Raw genomic sequence first — 21,705 nt, forward strand, 5'->3', positions numbered from 1 at the left:
GCCAAATGCAAAAATAACATACTACAAACAAATAACAAATTAATTACACTGTTATTCCAGGCAAGGGGAGGTGAAGGAATAAAGTCCAAATTTAATATTAGGTGTACTTTTTTACACTATAGGCCCTGGGTAGACCAACTAATGAACTAATTTCTAGCTGTCAGCGCAAAAGTTAAAAGTCCTCTGTTGCTAGAGCACGTTGCTAGGGAACCAAGAAGCCAGTGTTGGTAGGCAAGCTGATCTCTCTCACTGGGCGATTGATCACTACTGTCTGTCTACGTAAAGGAGTGCCTGGCCAGGACTGAAGCGAATGTCCCAAAGGTCCTCGGAGAGTTTTTAGGTTAGCAAGAGCAGCCTCGCCCAAGATGAAATTCTCAAATAGTCCCCCCAAACTGTCAGCATTTATAGCGTAAATGTCCCCTTGCCATAGTTGTTTCTACAATCTCATGGATAGAGAGTGGGCTGCTGGCTGCTTATCAATAACAACAGATATAGAATGATGACATCCTGGCATGCTTACTTCATATGTATATCAAAGCAACATTGTTTTCCTCGTTGCCATAAAGAAGTGAATTAAAACAACTCCACTTAACTCATAAACAAGTAGATTTGAAATCCTATTAAGCCTATACACAACTGTGTGTGTGTATCTTTCCTTTAGTTAGAAAGGGACTAGCATAATTCATAGCAAGTGATTCCAGTGGCATCTTTGGGTAAATGAATTGTGGCTATTTCCCCCCTTGTTTGTATTTAAAATTTTCTTTGTAACGAACAAACACTATTAATAAAACAAGAAATAAAAGTTGTTTTAAAATTCTCTTAAGAAAAAGGCCAACAATCATAAAGAAAAATGAGCTAGAGATAAGAACAGATTGTTCTCAGAAAAAAAGAAAATGAAAATAGTTCTTAAACATAAAAAAAGATAACCAACTTTGCTTGCATGATAGAAATGCAAACTAAAATTACACTGAGTTCCCATTCCTTACCTATCAGATTGGCAAATATTCATCTTCAACATGTTCTCTTGGGAAGACTGTGGGGAAACCAGCACTCTCATGCATTGCTGATGGGAGTGCAAAATAGTTCAGACTGCATAGAGGGGATTTGGCAATAGCTAGCAAAATCACATGTGCATTTACCCTTTGACCCAGAAATCCACTTCTAAGAATAGATCCTATAGTTACACTGGTACTCATTATAAATCTATTGTAATAGCAAAAGACTGGAAATAGGGCAAAAGTCCATTGGCAAGAACTGGGTGAATAAGCCACACAATGAAAGATTCTGAGGCCGCAAAAGGAATGAGAACAGCACAACCTGCTACTGTGGAGAGATGGCGGGGGTGGGTTATTCCGAGAATAAAGCAAGGTGGGTGTCCAGAACAGCCAACTCTGTTAGAGGCAGAAAGTACATCAGTGGTTGCCCGGGGCTGTGAGGAGAAGGGTGTGTATGGGGTTTCTTTTTTTTTGGGTGATGAAAATTTAGTGGTGATTACACAACTCTAAACAATACTAAAAACCATGGAACTATACACTTAAATGAGTGAATTGTATGGTATGTGACTCATATCTCAACAAAGCTGTTACCAAAAAAAGGCAAGGTAAGAAAAAAATATGTATAGTATGCTATTATAGAAAAGGGAGAAAAATATACATATTATGTTATATTATATTATATTATATTATATATGTATATGAAGGTCTGACAATTAAGTTTGAGAACTTACTGCAACAATGTTGCTAACTGTTTTTGATATCAAAGGGATTATTCATTATGAATTTGTACCAACTGGACAAACAATTACCCAAGTTTCCTATTTGGAAGTGCTGAAAAGGCTGCACGAAAGGTTAGACGACCTGAACTTGTCACCAACAATTCATGGCTCTTGCATCACGACAATGCACCAGCTCACACGGCACTGTCTGTGAGGGAGTTTTTAGCTAGTAAATAAATAACTGTATCGGAACACCTTCCCTACTCACCTGATCTGGCCCCCAATGACTTCTTTCTTTATCCAAAGATAAAGGAAATATTGAAAGAAAGACATTTTGATGACATTCAGGACATCAAGGTATTGTGACAACAGCTCTGATAGGCATTCCTGAAAAAGTTCCAAAATTGCTTTGAAGGATGGACTAGGTGCTGGCGTCGGTGCATAGCTTCCCAAGGGGAGTACTTTGAAGGTGACCGTAGTGATATTCAGCAAAGAGGTATGCAGCACTTTTTCTAGGATGAGTTCACAAACTTAATTGTTAGACCTCATATGATATTGAATTAAGTATTAGGGTAAGCAACAACAAGAGAGGTTATTATGTCAGTCAGGATTCAGTTGGGGAGCAGAATTGCTTGAGGTGGTGGGATGGAAGCTTGACTGTAATAATTCGTTTGGCATAATTGTGGAAGGAGCTGAGGAAGACAGTGACCAGAGGGCAGTTAGAGAAGCAGAGTAGTCACTGGTCAGTCAATCTGAGAAACCAAGTGTGTGCAGCTGCCCAAGTGGAACCACAGGGGGAACTGCAGGAGGTCTAAGGGAAGCTGTTTCCTCTGTGCAGACAATGCCTCTGGATTGGCCATGAGCTCTGTGGCAGTCTGGGGCCGCTGTTGCTCAGCTGGGTCACCAGTTGGGAATAAAAGCTGGACATGGAGCGAAGTAGAGTGAGAACAAGGTGGAAGCTGCTGTCTATGACAACTGACTATGACAACCTACAGAGACTTGACTTTGAAACTTGTAAATATTTTACATAATTATAAAATAAAATTAACATTAAAAAATATCTAAAGAGCAAAGTGAAACAAATAAACCTATGCTTGTTGAGTTGGAGAGAAACTATTCCAAGTGACTTTAAAACAGTAATGTGGCTCTATGCCCCTAATGGGATATATCCAAATGACAAGACAAACTTAAAAATACTTAAACAGTTTTCAGGAATCATGTTGTTGGTTGTTACATTGAAATTACTACTCCAACACTGTCGAGAGTATATTATAGGGTAAAATGAATGAGGAATTATGTCAGAGTCACTGAGAAGTGGGATTTCCAATGTGGGAGAAAAAAGATACAAATGTAATTTTGATAACATTACATAAAACCCTGTTGTCTTGAATCTCAGTGGGTACTCCGTCATGAGTTTGAACTCATGATGCATTTTATCAGAAAACAAACAAATGAAGAAACATGTCCTAGCTCTATCCACTGAAACGGTCTTAGAAATAACCTAGTAGCGAGAACCAGATGGAAGAGATACATAGGGCAAGATACCGGGAAATGGTGCATAGTTTCCATGCCTTCTCTGGAGTGCTGCTCTCTCCTTGAATCGCCATATGTTCACTAACCAGGAAGCTCTCCAAACCCCATCCTCCCTTTTTGTACAAAGGGAGGTAAGACATTATATACTTTCTGATGGGAATACACACATCACTTTTATGAAGGGAGTTTCTCCAAAACTCTGTCTAAGCCTTTTGATCAATCTACCGATTTATAGGAAACACAGGAGGCAGAAGAACATGTTAAATGACACTAGGGGAAAGTCATCCGCAAACTCTAGACTGTGGGAATCTCTACAAGATAAATGACCCACTATATCAATAAATAAAGCCTGTGTGTGTGTGTGTGTGTGTGTGTGAGAGAGAGAGAGAGAGAGAGAGAGAGAGAGAGAGAGAGAGAGAGAGAGAGAGAGAGAGAGAGAGAGAGAGAGAGAGAGAGAGAGAGAGAGAGAGAGCTTGAAGGGAGAAGAGAAGCAGAGGAGACTTGGGTGGACAGGTGGGGGCCCTATTAGGATGAGAGGACCTTTGAGAAAAGAGATATTGAAATATGGTTTTTAGGAAGCTTTGCTGTGTCTGAACTTTCCTGAATTCCTTGACACATTAAAAATAATGACTTGCATTATTCTTCAAGGCTTTGGAACCAGACTAGTGTTTCTTTTGAGTATGATATGACAGGGCGATGGGCTCTGAGTGGGAACAGATGGATCCAGTGTTGTCTGTCACAGAATTACACATGTGACTGTGCTTTGGAGCAAAAGCCGGCTGTGAGCGGGACAATGAGGGTAGGGGTGGCACACTTAACACTGGGAAGCTGACATTTAGGCCAGTTGTGAAACGTGACAAGGAGCCAGCATGGAAAAAGGGTGGGGAAGAGCTGTTCCAAGCAAAAGGGAATGGCAAATGCAAAGGCCCTGAGGCAGGACAGAGGAAAATTTCATTCTGCTGGAGGAACTTTTACAAGTTTAATTTATTGTTTTTTCCCTCTCTGAGGATAAAAAAGGACATTTTACTTTTTTAAATTTATTTTTAAATTATATTTTTGTATATTAGTTTCAGGTATATAAAACAACATAATGATTAGACATTTACACCCCACAAAGTGACAACCTGCTCAATCTACTACCCCTCTGACATCAAATATAGCTGTTATAATACCATTGACTATATTCCCTATGCTATACTTTACATCCTGTGACTATATTCAGCAGGTGCCAAAAAAAGTATACACATTTTAAGAAAGGAAAACGGTATTAAAATTGCAATACTCAATATATACCGATAACAAAAGATGAATACAAATCATGTGTATACATTTTTTGGCACCTTGATATACATTTAATTATAGTTGAAATTCAATATTATTCTACTTCAGCTTCAGGTGTACAGACCAGTGGTCAGGCATCTACACAATCTATGAAGTGACCCCCTCAATAAGTCCAGTACCTATCTGGCACCCTACATGATCTTTACAACACTATTGATTATATTCCCCATACTGTATTTCACATCCTCGTGACTATTTTGTGACTACCAATTTGTTAAAAAAGGACGTTTTAAATGATACACATTGCTAAGTTACAAAGTTAATAGGTTAAAATGATATGTAGAGCTCATAAAGGACAATAATTGACATTTTTCCACTGTCAAACCAAGTTTGTCTCTTTCATATTTCATCATTATTTCTAATCAGTGTTAAGGTCAATCACTTCCTTATATCACCTGCACTCACACAGGTCCTGAAGCCACCCGCTATCTACCACCCCGAACCCCAGCACTGTGCTCTCAGGCCCTCTGTCCATCCCTGTCAACCGTGGTGGTCTCTGAATTACACGTCCTTCAATCACACAATCCCTGATGCCAAAAGGATGGAGGCAGCAAGTAAGTGAGGCTGGATACTGTCTGCTTTAAGAATGACGTGGAGACGACATGTGTGTGTATGTGTGTGTGTGTGTGTGTGTGTGTGAGGTGAGGGCTGGAGATACAGGGTGAAATGGACTCTATATCCGGGCAGGGACAGGAAAATGGCAGAGCCAGGGCTTGGCAACCCCAAATATCTTCTTCTAAATACCCCAAAGCTCTTAGGGCCTTGTCCAAAGTGACCCATTGGATTTTGCATCTATACTTTTACTCGTAAAACCATAGTTGTTTTAATAAAGTGCAACTTTTCCACCTCCTTCCAGGCATCATGTAAAACTGAGGTTCTGACTGTGGTTTCCTGTGTCCCTTATCCACTACTGTGTACCCCAGAGTACGGTTACCCCAGTTTGAGATGCTCAGAACGAGGGCATCTCAGAAGGAGGAACAGGCAGAATACACGGCAGACATGGGCTTCTCTGAGGACTGAATGCCAGCAGAGACCCCTAGGTTCCCAGTGAGTGGTCATGGGAACTCTGAGAGGAAGGTGCCCATCTCTGTGAGGTGACAAGGTCCATCATGGACTGTGTCCTGACACTGGCATGTGCCCATCTCCCTGCAGGGGATACACAGAAGCAGGCATCACAGCCTTGCTCAATGAAAGAACCTGTGTAGTTTAGGACTCAAGGACACTGGCTTTGGGGACACATGCTGTGTTTGAATCAGCCACTGTGGTCCCTCAGATCTTGTGACTCACTATCTGTGCCTCACTATCCTTTTCTTCCTGGATAAGAGGTTGATAACAGCACTTACTTCACAGGGTGCGTAAGAAGCATACATGAGATAGGACTGACACAGTGGCTGGCACACAGCTGGTGCTCAGTAAATGAAGAGAACACAAGGAGGGCCGGCCTGGTGGCTCAGGTGGTTAGAGCTCCGTGCTCCTCACTCCGAAGGCTGCTGGTTCGATTCCCACATGGGCCAGTGGGCTCTCAACCACAAGGTTGCCGGTTCAACTCCTTGAGTCCCGCAAGGGATGGTGGGCTGTGCCCCCTGCAACTAGCAATGCCAACAATGGCCTGGAGCTGAGCTGCGCCCTCCACAACTAAGATTGAAAGGACAACAACTTGACTTGGATAAAAAGTCCTGGAAGTACACGCTGTTCCCCCAATAAAATCCTGTTCCCCTTCCCCAATAAAAAGTCTTAAAAAAAAAAAAAAGGACAACACGAGGGGATTAGATATGCTTGTGGAAAATAGTGAATAAAAACCTGAAAAAAAAATGGATTGGGATGAAGTGGCGTGGACAACTTAGAGCAGCGTGTCTCATACTTGAATGTGCACATCACCAGAGATCGTGTTGGAATGCAGGTTCTGATTCAACAAGTCTGGGCTGGGGCCTGGGATTCCGCCTTTCTGACAGAATAATAAAGAAGCATGAAATCAACTAGGTAGATTGCAAAACACAAGTCACTGTTCTATAAACCTCCTCTAATTTCTCAAGATATGAAGTAAGAACCAAGAAAAGCCAGGAGGGCCATCTTGTGGAGAAACCTGTCACCAGCACTGGGGAGCCCTCAGCTCCTCTTGAGTGACCTGGAGAAAGATCCCTGAGTTGCATCCAACCGTGGACTACCAGGGCGGACCAATCACAGACCCTCCCTCCAACCATTGGTTTTACAGATGAGGAGAAAAGAATGGAAGGATCACAATGCGCTGTGTATCCTTTCCCTCATGACTGCCAGAATGGCTGCTCCAGGCTACTCCCACCAGCAGTGACCTGGCTGTGACAGCTCCTCATTCCCCACCAACATGTGGCATTATCCAGCTTTCTAATTTCCGCCAGTCTAATTGGTGTAAGTGATATCTTATTGTCATTTTAACATGTATTTTTCTGATCATGAATAAATCTGACCATCTCTTCATACGCTTGCAGTCTTGCTGGGGTTTCTGTTTCTTAAAGTCTGCCCAAGTCCTTGGTGTCTGAGTTTCGGCGCCTGGGGACAGGCTCCTGAGCCCCGAGGATGGGGCCTGCCGTCGGCCTTGCACACATCTATGGGTGGGACAGCTCCCGGGTGGGGGTGGGAGGGAGACACGCCCAGGGAGATTTGCGGAGCCCAGAGTGGCCTCAGCCCACCGGACTGGGACCCGGAGGAGAGACCTGCAGCCTGGTCCTGGATGGGCGGGGGGTGAGGGGAGACCGCAGAACTGCGTGGGCATCATACCCAAGGGACGAGGCGGAGTCAAGGGGTCTGGAGGAGCCGCTGCCTCACACACTTCAACGCTCCTCCGCCCCAGCTCCGCGCCGGGTCCTCTCCGCTCCCCCAGGCCCCGCCCGGGACGACGCGCGCTGGCGGGCTGGCCTCCGAGCGCAGCGCCCGCAGGGGCTGCGGAGCCGCGGCATGGAGGAGCAGCTACCTTGGGAGACCGATGGCCGTGAGTCCGCAGGGCCCCGGTGTGGGGGGGGGGTCCGGTGCGGGCAGAGGCCCAGAGCATACCCCGCACCCTTGGGGCCCAAAGCTACTATTGGCTCAGTCCACGTGGCCACCTTCGTCTCCGGCTTCTTTGTGGCGCCGAAAGAAACGCGCACCGGGCCGAGGGGACGTTGGCCGCGCGCCTGGGACTCGGGGGCGCCAGACGCTGGGAGAGCAGTGAGCTGCCGGGGTGGAGACATTAGCTAGAAATCAGATGATAATGCGGTCCTTTATCGACTACTTTGTGTGTCAGGCTGAGCCAGGACAGACTCTATTATTCCCAGCGGCCCTATGGGACCTATTGCTACCTCCATTTTTGGAGGTAGCAGAAACAGAAGAAATAGAAAGCTGAAGCACAGGGTGGTTAATTAAGTTACCCAAGGTCACACAGCCATTAAGTGGTAGAAATGCTGAAGGCCCCAGCTCCTTCAGCATGTTGGGGCTGGATGGAGAGTGGAGACCATATCAGATGGGGAAACTGAAAGCCAGAGGAGAGACTTATGGTGTGCTGCAGATGGGAATGAGAACCCCTCAGAGCCTTGCTCAGGGAGTGTGCCTGGTGCCAGGGCCTCCCAGCCAGGCAGCGGCACCACGTGGACATCAGCTGACGTTGGGGGGCTTTGGCTGGGAGAGGGGAGAGAAGGATGGTGGGGAGGGTGCTAACTATGTTAAGGAATACAGCGTTCTGCCTGCAGCAGAGAATCACTGTGATCAGGCTCTTAAGGAACTGTGCAGCAAGGAGCATTGGGGTGTGTGGGAGGGAATTCTGGGCAGAGGACCCAGCCTGGGCAAAGGCTCAGAGGCCTGTGGCCAGAAAGAGGATGCATGGGTTGAGGTGGATGGAAGAGATGAGACTGGACTTGATTTCATTGGCACTATGCAGGGTGGGGTCTGCTTGCTCCCATTAGGACTCTTGGCTCTTTGCCAACACAAACGAGACCACTCCCCATAGGTGTCTGCTAAGAGAAAGGGAGTCAGAGCTGGAAGGGATCTTTTCAGGTCACTTTATTCACCCTCTCCCAATTCTACAACTGAAGAAACCGACATCCCAAGGGGGACATGGCTAGCCCAGGATCCTGCTGCTAGAAAGTGGCAGAGTGGGTACTAGAACCCCAGCTTCTCTAAGCTCACACCTGAAGTGCCAGCTCTTTTCCCAAACCTGGACCCTGGTGGTTTTTAGCTAAGAGGTTAAGGAAAGAAAAGCTCGGGACACAGTGCTTCCTGGAGATGTTTGAGATCTGAGAGGGGCTTTTCCAGAACGGCTCTCCTCACCTACAGGAAAGGCAGACCCCTTTGGAGGTGGGGAAGGATGGAGCTATCACTGAGGACCACACTTGGAAGGTGGTGTTTTCCCGTTCCCCTGAAGTATTGACAGAAAGCTGCCTTTCCCTGCCATTCACCTGAGCTCATGGCTTGGTTTTCCATGGGGCTAATGAGTCTGAACTTAATTAGAGCAGCATCTTATAGTTCAAAGGCCCCTGAAGAGATTTAATGATTTGTGTATCACCCATTCATTCAACAAATATACGCCAGGGCCTAATTTGGGGATTCAATAGTTAACAAATCAGATAAAAATCTCATGGGCTTATATTATAATGGGGGAAGCAGACAATAAACATAATAAATATGTGAATATAGCATATGCAGATAGTGAGAGGTGTTGTGGAGAAAAACAATGCAGGAAGGTGTGTAGGGAGGGTGCTTTCCTTCATCGGGGCTTCACTGGCTCAGAAGGCCCTGAATGAAGGAGGCCCCACCACTTCCCAGTATTTGGCCACTAGGATTTTTTCTCTGATGCTTTGTCTTGGAGGAATAATAGTGATGACGATGATGGCATTATTTGCCAGACACCATGCTAGAAGCTTTTCATATATATAATCTTTACAATAACCCTGCAGGACAGCCGACATCCCCTTTTGGCAGATGAGGAAACTGAGGCACAGGATAATTAAGTAACTAATTTATATAGCCAGGAAGTGGCTCAGCCAGAGCTGATTGTCCTGGGGCAGCAGCTCTGAGGTCCACAGGTTGTCTGTGGGAAGCCCCAGAAAGCCCAAGACCCTCTCCCACATCTGGAAAGCAGTGTGGAATTTATCAGGAAAAACAAACTGATAGCAGGCCTATCACCTCAGTGCATCCTAGCCTTCCCTGCCCAGATGCTGGCCACCTGTCCCCGGATACGCAGAGGGACTGGGGCTGGACATTCACACTGGACCAAACACACAGGATGTGGGTTTGGCACCAATAAAACCACAAGATTACCTGCTCTGTAATGACTGTGCAAAGGGCCAGGAAATATTTGTCCCTTATGTTAGTGTGTCTAAGACTTTCTGCAGGAGGACAGGCATCCATTAGTCTGAGGATGGTTAGTGTCACTCATGGAAGAAGAGTTGTGTGGGTTCCTCCCTGTGCCCAGCCATGGGCCTGCTGTGAGCTGTTTGGATGAATTGAGAAAGGTCAGGTGTAGCAATGACCCTCAAGGAACTTGAGCTCCAGGCAAGGAAACCAGACATCCTTACAAGCCAAGAGCTGTCAGGATGATGGCAGCATGAGGGTCACCAGGCTTTAGTCCTCTGGATTTGGCCACTAACTCTCTGAGCCCACCGCTGCCCATGGCAGGAAGCTGGCAGGGGAGCTTGGAGGTTCTCACTAGTCTTGGGACTGTCTGAGATAAAGTGCAGTGATGAGGGCGAGAGCAGTACAAACAAATCACAGAGAAGGCAAATCAGAGTGGGCCCCATAGCTGGGAGAGGAGAAAAGAAGAGATGGAGGGATGAGGACAACAAAGCTGAGTGAATGCAGTAGGTGGTTCATAAGTCCTGGCTGCTTTCTACACAGCACTGTGAAAACGGTAGTTATCAGCTCCAGTGGGAATGAACTGCATTCCCTTTCTAAGCGCAGACATGGGGAGCAGACATGAAACCTGGAGGATGGGGCACCTCTGAGAGGTGAGGGGTACACTCCTGGCTCTGTAGATGGTCTTGCCCATGCTCTTCCATCTTCAGGGTTTTGCCGAGTCCTGGCTGTGTGGATGTGTGGTGAGTTAGAAAGAAAAGCAGCCTGTCTGGGGAAGTTCCCACATTGAGCAGGAGGAGAGAAATCCCCTCCACGTGTCATTCCTCTGAAAGAACCCCACCCAGGAAACGTTCTGGGCCAGGGAGAGGCCGTTCACTGCTCCTTGTTATGCAGTGTGGGGGACCCTTCCTTCATTCCGCATCCCTTTTCTCCCCACAGTGCTTCCTCTGGAGAGGCAGCTCCATGAGGCCACGCACCGGAACAACATCAGGAGCATGAAGGAGCTGATTGGGAGGAAAGTCAACGTCAGAGCCAGAAACCATGTGTGTACACGGGCTCCTCCACATAGGCCGAGATAGGGGCAGCGCGGTGCGGACAGCTCCACCCAGGGACAGTTCATGGAGCCTGCATTTACATGTGTTAACCTGCAGGCGGCTCAGTTTGTCCACACTGTCCCAAGGTCTCTGAGGCCTTGCCCACGGTCAGGGGCAGGATTCTGAGCCAGGCTTGGGCAATTCCAAAGCTCACGCTCTTGACCTCTGTGACTCATCTGAAAGGCATATCCAGGGAACAAAGGTTAGAGTCAGGAGGGCAGCGGGGTGAAGGTCAAGAGTAGAGGCTGGCAGACAGGTAGATACCTGAAAAGACAAAGATGGAGTGATGCCTGTGGTCAGAAGTCCAGGGGTTTCAGACCAAGAGAGACCAGACCAAGAGAGGCTGAGCATAACTGAGGCAGAAGTTTAGTTCAGTTTTCTGAGGGCCAGCTGTGCCCACTGAATGTGTAAAGCTGCTGTGGGTCTCTACGTGCCCTCAGGGGCTCAAAGCCCAGGCAGGGGGGCAGACCAAGCCCCACTGATCAGGTCTCAGGGAAGGCCGTGGGTGGGGTGGTCCAGATCCCTGCTGGGGAAGGGGACAGAGGGAAAGCCCATTCCTTTCGGTGTGGGACACTAAGGGTAGGTTACGTAGGATGGCCTCTCCCCACCTGAGGGCTCTAGCCGTCAGGAACATCTTAGAGGCAATGCCAGCCTGGGTGCCGGGTCAGCGGAAGCTGAAAGGGTTGGATGTAGAATTCCTGACTGCAGCAGAGGCTGCTCTGTCTGGGGGACAGGACAGGGGTATGACCTGGGTCTTCCAAACTTTCCTAGGTCTCAGTAATAGTAACAGAAATTCTGGGGTGTGTCTGGTGTGTTTCAGTTTTCACAACACTCATCTCCCTGTTTTCTGGTGGTCCTCACTTTGGTATTATTTATAGTTTGAGGCAGGTACAGAGGGGTCAGCAAGTCACCTTAACTCACGTGGCATCTTATTGGTGACGGGAGCCTTGATCTCAGTCCTGGACAAGCACGAGCGAGGACGCATGGATTTGTAGGATGATAGCATGCTAATGTCACACTCATTCATTCATTCATTTATCGATTCATTCAATCAATAAATATTAAGGGCTAGGTGCTAGGGCCAGAGCAGATCCCACGGCAGTCATGATTCCTGCCCTCTGGGAGCCAATGGTATGGTGAGAGAGGACTGATATCACACAGAGTATATACATCACACAATTCATTCCCATTGTGACAGGTTGAGAGCAGGTGGGGATTGGAGGGGACCCACCCACCTGAAGGGGTCAGGGAAGAAGGGCAGTGCTCCAGGTAGAAGCTACACATGGGCAGAAGCCTTGAGAAAGGAACAGCAGCTCGTCCCCAGAGAGACCATATAGAAAATCAGTGTTTCCTTTCGTTGTCCCCTCACAAGCAGAAGACTACGGAGGGACCCTCGCTTCCCCCAGGCCTGCTTAGCTGTGCCAAGGGCCAGAGACCATGGTGAACTGCCAGGGTGGTCTGAGAATGAGGTGTGGGGTCAGAACCCATCAGCCCTGTTCTGAGGGAAGGAGGGGACAGAACCCAGGCCCTCAGGGGACCTCAAGGACTTGGAGAATAATCATAGGCCACAGGTGGCTGCCCAGCAGAGGGAGCAGCAGGAACAGACTTAGAGCGGGGAAGATGGCATTTCTGAGAAGCAGTGGTGAGCAGCGCCAGGCCATGCAGGGCCTCCTGGGCCCCAGGGTTAGGCATTTGTCCCAAGAGCAGTGAGGGGCTGTGAAGAATTTCAGTGGGGGACAGATGGATGTAGCCCTTGTGTTTTACTACATTTGTTTCAGCTGCTGCCATATGAAGGAAGAGTAGGGGGCTAGAGTGGGGCTGGGGCCCCAGCTAGCAGGCGCCAGAGCCAGCAAAGTCTGTTCCATTCTGCAGACCAGCTTCCCGGCCAGGTGGTGGGCCAGGCAGCCAGCCGGTGCCTCACACCATTTCTCTCACTCCTGGCAGGTGGGCAGGGTGGCCCTGCACTGGGCCGCAGGTGCAGGGCACGAGCAGGCTGTGCGGCTGCTCCTGGAGCACGGGGCTGCTGTGGACGATGAGGATGTGGTACGAGACCCCTATGAAGGCACGGCTATGTGTGCATGTCTGTCTGTCTGTCTGTCTGTCTCAGGGTGGGGGAGGAACATTGGAGCTCACTGTGAGTCTCTGAGCCAGCTGTCATTGCTGAGATTGCCACAGATGCACAGGGTGGGCAGGGAGGGCAGGGTGGGCAGGATGTCAAGGTTTTTAGGGGCCAGTGACAACACCTTGATCCCATTTTTCCCTTGCGCAGTCATAAACATCTTTCCATTTTCAAGGGCCCTTCAGTTCTCAGGGAGCCTTTCCAGCTCCTCATGATACCATGTGAACAAGGAGAAATATGGGCTGTAGAATAGATTGGGTAGATTAATAAAGGCCTTAATAGTAAAGTCATCAGAGGTAGGTCTCTCATACTACGCCACAGGGCTCTGTCCTGGCTGACCCTGGAACCAAGAACGTGCATGAAGACTAACAGTCCTCCTTAGATTGGCAGGCAACACACTGCTGAGATAGCGCACTGAAGAATAAGAGGAGCTACAAAATTAGCTGTACGTGTTTGAGAAAAGAGCCAAATCTGATGATGATATTTGACAGGGATACATTTAAGAGTCTAAATTTAAATTTTAAAAAATTGTAAACTTCCTGGTAAAGATTTAGCTTCCATGGAAATACTTTCCTTTGTCCTGGCTTCTCTCTGCTCCCAGGCCCCACCACTAGGGGTCTTGATTACAAGGCGGGGCAGCAATACCTAGCTCCCCACGCCTCCCTGCACCTGCTTAGTTAGGCTCATTTAGTGACTCTGGAACGAGACAGGGATTGTAAGTCTGAGCTTCCCAATAAAACAATGCAACCCCTTTCGTCAGCCCCTTGCCCACAAAGACCACCACTATCATCAATGTGCTCTGAGATTCCTTCCTTGAGGGACTGACTGAGAAAAGAAGGAATGAGGGAGAATAGTAGGCGAGAGTGCCTTTATAAACCTGTTTCCTTTGCAAATAGCAATGAATATATTTTGAAAAATAAGAAGGCTGGTGGGCATGCCTACTTAGTAACAAGAGGGTGAGGGAGACCCTGGAGAAGGGAAATCCCTTTGTTGGGGGAAGATCTCTAGTGATATGTCACAGGGCTCTGTCCTGGGCAGTTTCTGGAACTAGGACTGTGCGGTGTCCCTGGGGTTCCCACGGGCAGGAGGCTGTGGCTTCCATGACTCTCGTCCCCCAGCCCTGAGCCTGGACCCTTTCAATTCCCAAGCTCCTGTGGGCTTCTCCTCCCTTTCCTCTGCCCTGTGCTTATTCATTCCCTTCCTCATCCAGCCAGCCTGCTGTTACTGATGTTCTACCCGGGGCTGAGCTCTGAGTCAGGGCTGGCTCTCCTGGCCTCTTTGGCTCTCGCTCAGACCAACTCCAATTCCCATCTGAGGAGCTGTAGCGGGTGCAGCATCTTCCCTAAGATTTCAGGAGGAAATGCTTGTGGTCACCGTTGGCTATTACTTTTAGCTTCTGCTCAATTTTTGCCACCCTCTTACATTCTTGCAAATAATCCTTTGTCTTCGCCCTGGCATCACCCTTAAGGTAGAGCTCAGTCCTTTTCTCTGATTTCCGTAGAGACCCCATACACCAGGCTTTGGGTGTGGCACAGGCTATCCAAAATAAGAGATGGAGGGCATTTACATCACACATGAAAACAATGTAAAACTCCTGAAATTCTATCTTTGACATGCCTGTTCTTTAAAGTCTTTTGGCACTTTCCTTGTGCTGGGCACTGCCTCTGTACCCACGCCCCCTCAAAGCTGTTCTTGTCCCCTCCACCCTGCCTCCAAATTGTACCTGTTTCTTTTCTTTTTTTCATAAATATATATTTTTAAATTTTATTGGGGAATATTGGGGACCAGTGTGTTTCTCCAGGGCCCATCAGCTCCAAGTCGTTGTCCTTCATTCTAGCTGTGGAGGGCGCAGCTCAGCTCCAAGTCCAGTCGCCATTTTCAATCTTTAGTTGCAGGGGGCGCAGCCCACCATCCCCTGCGGGAATTGAACCGGCGACCTTGTTGCTGAGCGCCCGCGCTCCACTGGGCCATCCGGCCGCCCCCGGGGTGTGCCTGTTTCTAAAGCAGAACTGTGAAACCTCTCTGGATGCTCCGGTGCCTGCTGACCAGTCAGTTCCCTCCGGGTTTCACCTTTCACCCCAGCCACTTGTCAAAGCTTTTACCCAAACATAGTCCCTAAGAGGAATTCTGGTGTCGACTAGTAAGACTCCTTTGCCTGTCACCCCTCACAAAGGCTCCTTGCCACCGAGACAGGGAAAACCATCGCCAGGGGTGGGGTGGGTGGCCAGCTGTTGATGTATCTTGGGAGGTGAGTTTGGAGGCCTGGGGGTGCTCTTTACAGAGAAAGGGCAACGCTGGGGAGATGGGGACGAGGCCTGCCCTCAGACACAGAACTCCACGAGGGCTGAGGTCAGGGAAGGGACTCTGGGGACCCTGGAGCACTTCACAGATGTTGAGGAAGAGCATCCTGGGAACAGGTGCTGGTCCATCCTCAGAAGAAGGCCCAGACGTATTCTCAGTTGCTCCCAAGGGCCCGTGGGGTAGAAAGAACAGGGTGCAGGTCTAGGTCAGCGTAGGGAGGGGCTTGCTCGTGGTGAGCAGTGTTTGCCCGTGCAGTGGATGTCTCGTGTGGTGGCGAGGCGCCGTCCCTGCACGTGTGCAAACTTCAGCCATCAGCCTGGACGATGTTCTGCCAGACATTCTCAAACGCTAGTCCAGGAGGTCTTCACCATTCACAGCAAATCAGAAAAGAAGAACAATGTAGTGTGTTTTTCGTGAAGCCGAATTTGGAAAGAGTATATTCTGAGACTGGCTCCTTCCAATTTTTTTGTGTTAAAATGGTCCTTCTTTATGAAATGAAGATGAGAGTAGATGGCAGCTGCTTTATTTTTAAGTTTTATGTGGTACCCCACTGCCCTGCCCCAAAGCTTACAATAATATATCAGCCTCTGTTTAAAAAAATTTCCTGGACTTTAAATTCCTAAAGCTTGGAGATCCCTCACCAGGGTGGCATTTATGATCCCTTATGATTGTATGATTTTACAATACAGACATGGGCCCAGATGGCACAGCCACACCTCTTCACATTCTCCTCACCTCCTCACCTGTGTCCTTTCCCCTAGTTTGGGATGAACGCGCTTCTCCTGTCTGCCTGGTTTGGCCACTTACGGATTCTTCAGATCCTGGTTAACTCTGGAGCCAAGATCCACTGTGAGAACAAGGTAAGACCTCGCCTCCCTTTCCCTTTCCCTCGCCTCCCTTTCCCTTTCCCTTGCCTCCCTTTCCCTGCGCCCCCTGCTTGCTGCCTCCAGCTGTACAGGTCTGCCCCCATCACTGCGCTCATGTCCCCACATGCCTCTACCTGCCCCAGCTTGCCCTCCTAGAACCCTCTCGAAACCCCGGCTGAGCTCAGTTCAGTGAAGCTGGGATCCTTGCAGCTCCTGTTGGGGCTGGGAAAAGGACCTGGGGTGTCTCTCCCATCAACACTGAACACCTCTTTCTTCTCATCCCTCCACCCTTTTCCACTCTGGATGTAGGACAGTTCCCAGTCCTCTGACCAGCCTCCTTATTTACATAAGGATCAAAATAACACCTTCAGTGGGTGTTTAGAAAGATTAAATGAGAGAGAGGTGGAGCCTCCTCTCTTCGATGGGCCCTGCCTCCCCTGTGCTCTGGGTGGGGGGATAGGAAAAAAGCACCTTTCACCAAACTCTGAGACCTTAGTTAAGTTACTTGACCACCCTGAGCCTCAGTTTTCCCCTTTGGAAATGCGGATGCTAGTAGGAGAAGTAAGTGCAGTGCTATGTGTAAAGGCCCTGACACAGTACATGGCACATTAGGGAGCCTGGCAGTCCCTCACTGCTCGCTGGTGTGTGCTGTGGTTTGAGTGAGGAGGGCCCAGCCCATCAGAGTGCTTGGAATTCCTGCACAGTGGCCCTTAAGAAAATGCATACATTTCTGGGCCAAACGCTGTTAGCCAGGGGTTCTCAAGCTGGGACCTTAGAATTCAGGGATTCAGGGACTTAGCTGGGAAAGAACGGACATATTTTTCACTCACCTCTGCTTGAAAATCGAGCATTTCTTTCAATGGTGACTGAATGCAGGGGTGGAAGTGGCACGGCCTCTAAGTTACAGACTATGTCCACTACAGCCCTTTGCTCCAAGCCCATCACAGGGCCAGCCTAGATTCAGGGAGTGGAGAATATTGGATTCTCCTCTTGAAAGCTAGCACAGTACTGCCCCTTACGGTGCTTCCTAAGGGTGGAGAAACAGTTGCGGCCAACTTTGCAAACAATCTACAGTCTTCTTTCAATCTTGTTCACAATCCTCCCCAAAGGTATTCATCTCGGGAGGCTGTGGGCTGAGCCACACACCATTACCTCTGTCTGTTTTCCATTAATATCCCACAGTGCACTTAGTCATTTTGTCTCCTCCAATCGTGTGATGATTTCTCAGTCTTTCCTTGTTTTTCATGACTTTTACATTTTTGAAGAGTACTGGTCACGTGTTTTATAGAATGTCTTTCAATTTGGATTTGTCTGATTTTTTTCTCATGATTCGATTGGGGTTACAGAAATTTGGGAAGACCACAGAGGTCAAGTGCCCTCCCATCACCTATCAGGGGGCGTATGACACCAACATGATTTGTCGCTGTTGATGTTACTTTGATCCAATTCTGACACCAATTCCTACCTATGTGTTTTCTCCACACCACCAAGCAGCTAACTCAGTTCTCCAATGGACACTGACTGGGTGTCTCACAAATTTAACTAAATTCTGACCCTATGTACCTGGAGGTAGTGTCAGATTCCACAGGTTAAGGGCTCAGCCCTACAAGATTGCCCACTTCAGATGCCAATCCCAAGTGCAGGTTGTTATCTGGGCTTCTGACCAACTGACTATAAATCAGAGGTTCCATGACCCCCTCCCCATGTTCAATTAATTTGCTAGAGCAGCTCTCAGAACTCAGGCAACCCATTTACTTACTAGGTTACTGGTTTATTACAAAGGATATTAAAGGGATATGAATCATCACTAGCCAGATGAAGGGATACATAGGGTCAGGTTCCAAACAAAGGAGCTTCTGTTCTTGTGGAGTGTGGGCCCAGCACACGGATGCATTTTGGTTCACCAACTTGGAAGCTCTCCAAACCTGCTTCTTTTGGGTTTTTGTGGAGGCTTCATTACCTAGACACAATTGACGCAATCCTTGGCCATTGGCACTTGATTCAGCTCCCACCCCTCTCCTCTCCCAGGATGCTAGAGGGTGGGACTGAAAGATCCAGCCTTCTAATTGAGGTTGGTTCCCCAGACAACCAGCCCCCACCTTAGGTTTCCTAGGGGCTTTCCCAGTTACCTCATTAACATAACAAAAGATATTTATGGCTTTCACAATTTAAGAAATTGAAACTCCAAAAAATTTTAGGAGCTCTGTTCCAGGAAAGGGGACAAAGACCACATATATATAGTATTATTATTATAAATCACAATATCACACTTGATTACTTAAAATCGTAATTGATTACTTAAAATGGTTGAAATGGTGTTGGCCAGGTTTCTCCACTGTAATGTTAGCATGTTTCCCTTTTCATACTTCATCGTTAGAAACTGTGGTTTTAATTTGCATTTTAATAATAACTAATGATGTCAGATATCTTTTCCTGTGCTTATTTGTCTACTGTAAATCTTCTTTGATGTCCACATTATTTTTTAATTGGGTTGTGTTGATGTAAGAAACGTCCAGACCGATAGAGAATTTTAATGAATTTATTTGAGCCAAACTGATGACAATTGCTTGGAAGCAAAATCTCAACAGATTAAGAAGATGCTCAACAGAGAATGGCAGTTTTGCAGTTTATTAGTTTATTTTATACATTAGAATCAAAGGAGAAGACCTAAGGAGGGTTACATACAGTCCATTGGTGATAGATTCAGGGGGTGGGAGAAAGCAAAGCAGGGAAATCTCTGGGATTGGGTAAAAAAGTAAAATGGAGAGACATATACTTCTTTTACATTGGTGAGTACATGACAGTTAATTAACATTTTATAGCACATAAAGATAGTATTAGGGGAACAAGATAACAATGAGGGGTTCTGTGGTCTCATGCTCTGGTGTGGTGCGTTGTGCCCCAGGGATCCTGAAAAAGGGATTACTCTAACATTCCAAGGGTATGTTATCTTAGATGCAAAAAGACAATAGACTGGCTTACTTGAAGTCAAGGTTGACTTTTGTCAAGAAAGCTACAGGCCCAGGATATGACTTCCTGTCTGACTCACTTTTAATTAGGAATTTTTATGTTCAGATCATCCTATGTGGCTAATTTTGGCCTGTCTCCCAGAGCTTGTCAGGTTTAGTATGCAGCCCCTTTTTCGTCCACAGTCGTTTAATTTTTTCTTGATGAGTTTTAGAGTTCTTTATAAATTTTGGATGCATTTAAAAATAAATTACAGACCACAGTGTACTGCCCTCTAAATTCTTCAGCATGCATGTCATTAACGAGGGTTCAATTTCTTTACATACAGTGAAGTACACAAATCTTAAATTTATGATGTCTGAGATTTGACAAATGCTCCTCCTGTGTAACTCAAACCACTGTCACGATGTAAAACATTGTTCTATTGATTTTTATGATCACTGATGGCTGCCATCTATTCGAAAAACAGTGCTCCAAACAGTCTAGCTGTAATGTGAAGCCAGGATGGAGGCTTTGGGCTGTACACATTGGATTCGCAAACCTCCCTCACCTAAATGTTGCTTCTGGGGCCACAAGACCTCCTCCTTCACCCTTTGGGAGACAACCAGTGTGGGAGAAGGGCCTCCGTTCGCAGACTGCGTGGACCACCCTAGGCTTGTTTCCAGGATGGCCTGACCTTACTGCACTGCGCAGCCCAGAAAGGCCACGTGCTGATTCTGGCGTTCATAATGGAAGACCTGGAGGATGTGTCGCTGGACCGTGCTGACAAGGTAAGTGCCGGCGTCAAGGCTGTGTCTCCTTTCTTTTGGGCCCGGAGCTCCTGGGACCACTCCTGCCCATTCCTTGAGTACATCCTTCCAGCTTTGGGTAGTGCAGACTGGACCCCGCCTCAGGGAGCTTCTGGTCTAGAGGGCATCAGGATACAAACGCACGAGACAGAATGTGGCTAGTTCCCTCGAGAGGCTCTGAGAAGGACTAGACAGGTTAGAGAAGGGTGTCACTGCTTTCTGCTTCCTGGAAGAGGTGATGTTTGGTGAATGGACTGGATTTGTCGGTAACATTGGAAAGTAGGGGTGCATTCCAGATGGAGGAGACAGCATCACTAGAGCTTTCGAGGTAGAAAAGGTCCATGGTGTATGAGTTCAGATGGATCAGACTCTTGGGAGTAGGGACTAGAGGGGTGGTTGGGGTCCCTCACGGAGATCTCGACTCTCAGCCTCAGGACTCTGTCCCTTATTCAGTAGGCAGTAGGGAGCCCAGGAGGGTTCCAGTGGGGGAGAGCCCCTCCCAAGTGGGATCTTGTTGGGAAGTTGGGTCTGGACTTTCCAGACAGGGTGTGTGCGGTGAGGGGCGAAGAGAGTGTCTGGGGCAGGAGAGGCCACTGCAAGCCCTGAGTGGTTGGGGAAACAGAGGCCAGATGAGCAGGGCACAGAAGGTTCACTCTCTCCTCCCCTGTCAGCTGGGAAGAACGGCATTTCTCCGGGCAGCCGAGCACGGGCAGCTGGATGCTCTGGACTTCCTCGTGGGCTCTGGCTGTGACCACAGTGTCAAAGACAAGGTACTGTGATCGCGGGTCCCAGGGGAGGGCCAGGCTCCAGGCTCCTGACTGGGATGGGCACTGGCAGCTCACCTGTGTCTACTTCTGACTCCAACATGCTGAAGGGGCAGGCAGCCGAAGGACAGGAGTGTGGCTCATGTTCATGAAGCAGGCAGTTTTGAGCACACACTGTGCTACAATGAGAAGCACAATGATGCCCAAGACACAGTTTCTTACCCAGGGAACTCAATGCCACCATCCTAGTTAACAATTATGATCCGACGTGGGGAGTCAGGATGGCAAATCCGATTGTTTGGCCGTGCTGCCTGGAGTGGGTTGGAGCGGATTGTGAATTCCATTGGGGACGTCTGTTGTTGGGGCACAGGGTGGGAAGAGTTAGGGGGATGGTAGCCACACCCCTGTGGTTGTTTGCTTTCTTTGTGATTTCGTAATCTACTATGGTTATGGCAAAAGTAGGGTAAGTGTGCTGAGGAGGAAGCACTTCATTCAGGGTTGATTTCACCAATCTGAAAAGGGGTGAGGGGTCGGCACTGGAAGGGACTACCCTGCACATGACTGACCACCCTGTAAGGGACCACTGCGAATCATTAGGCACGTGTGTTGCAGCAAATTCTAAACAATGCTTCCAACAAAGGAACGAACTCCATTTTTAATCTTCTTAAAATAGAAGTCCAGAATAGAAGGAGTCCTGTTTCTAAGCTAGTGGCAGGGAGCTCACAGACAAACCACTGCAGGATCTTAGAACTGGAGAACATTTTTATCAAGGGCCAGTTCAACCTTCTCACTTTACAGATGTGGAAACTGAGAATCAGAGAGGGGGATACTTTAGCCAAGGTCACAGAGAAAGACAAAGGTCAAGCTGGGCGTGGAACCAGCATCCTGATGCCCAGCCCTGTGCTCCTCCCTGTTACCAG

At 47.9% G+C, this 21,705-nt stretch overlaps 1 protein-coding gene across 6 annotated transcripts in view; it reads left to right on the forward strand.

Annotated features, from left to right (window-relative positions):
- The first annotated feature begins 7,435 nt into the window (after window positions 1–7,435).
- The window catches only part of ANKDD1A (ankyrin repeat and death domain containing 1A), a 35,204-nt gene continuing 20,934 nt past the window's right edge, over window positions 7,436–21,705 (forward strand). For all 6 annotated transcript variants that reach the window (XM_081048677.1, XM_081048680.1, XM_081048678.1 and 3 more), the window contains exons 1-6: window positions 7,436–7,553; window positions 10,826–10,929; window positions 12,925–13,023; window positions 16,162–16,260; window positions 19,899–20,003; window positions 20,693–20,791. In XM_081048677.1, the coding sequence (XP_080904803.1) occupies window positions 7,520–7,553; window positions 10,826–10,929; window positions 12,925–13,023; window positions 16,162–16,260; window positions 19,899–20,003; window positions 20,693–20,791 (540 nt within the window). In that variant the 5' untranslated portion in view covers window positions 7,436–7,519. The remainder of the gene's footprint in view (window positions 7,554–10,825; window positions 10,930–12,924; window positions 13,024–16,161; window positions 16,261–19,898; window positions 20,004–20,692; window positions 20,792–21,705) is intronic.

The sequence above is a fragment of the Rhinolophus hipposideros genome (assembly GCF_964194185.1).
Source record: "Rhinolophus hipposideros genome assembly, chromosome: 5".
In the NCBI taxonomy this organism is placed as follows: Eukaryota; Metazoa; Chordata; class Mammalia; order Chiroptera; family Rhinolophidae; genus Rhinolophus; species Rhinolophus hipposideros.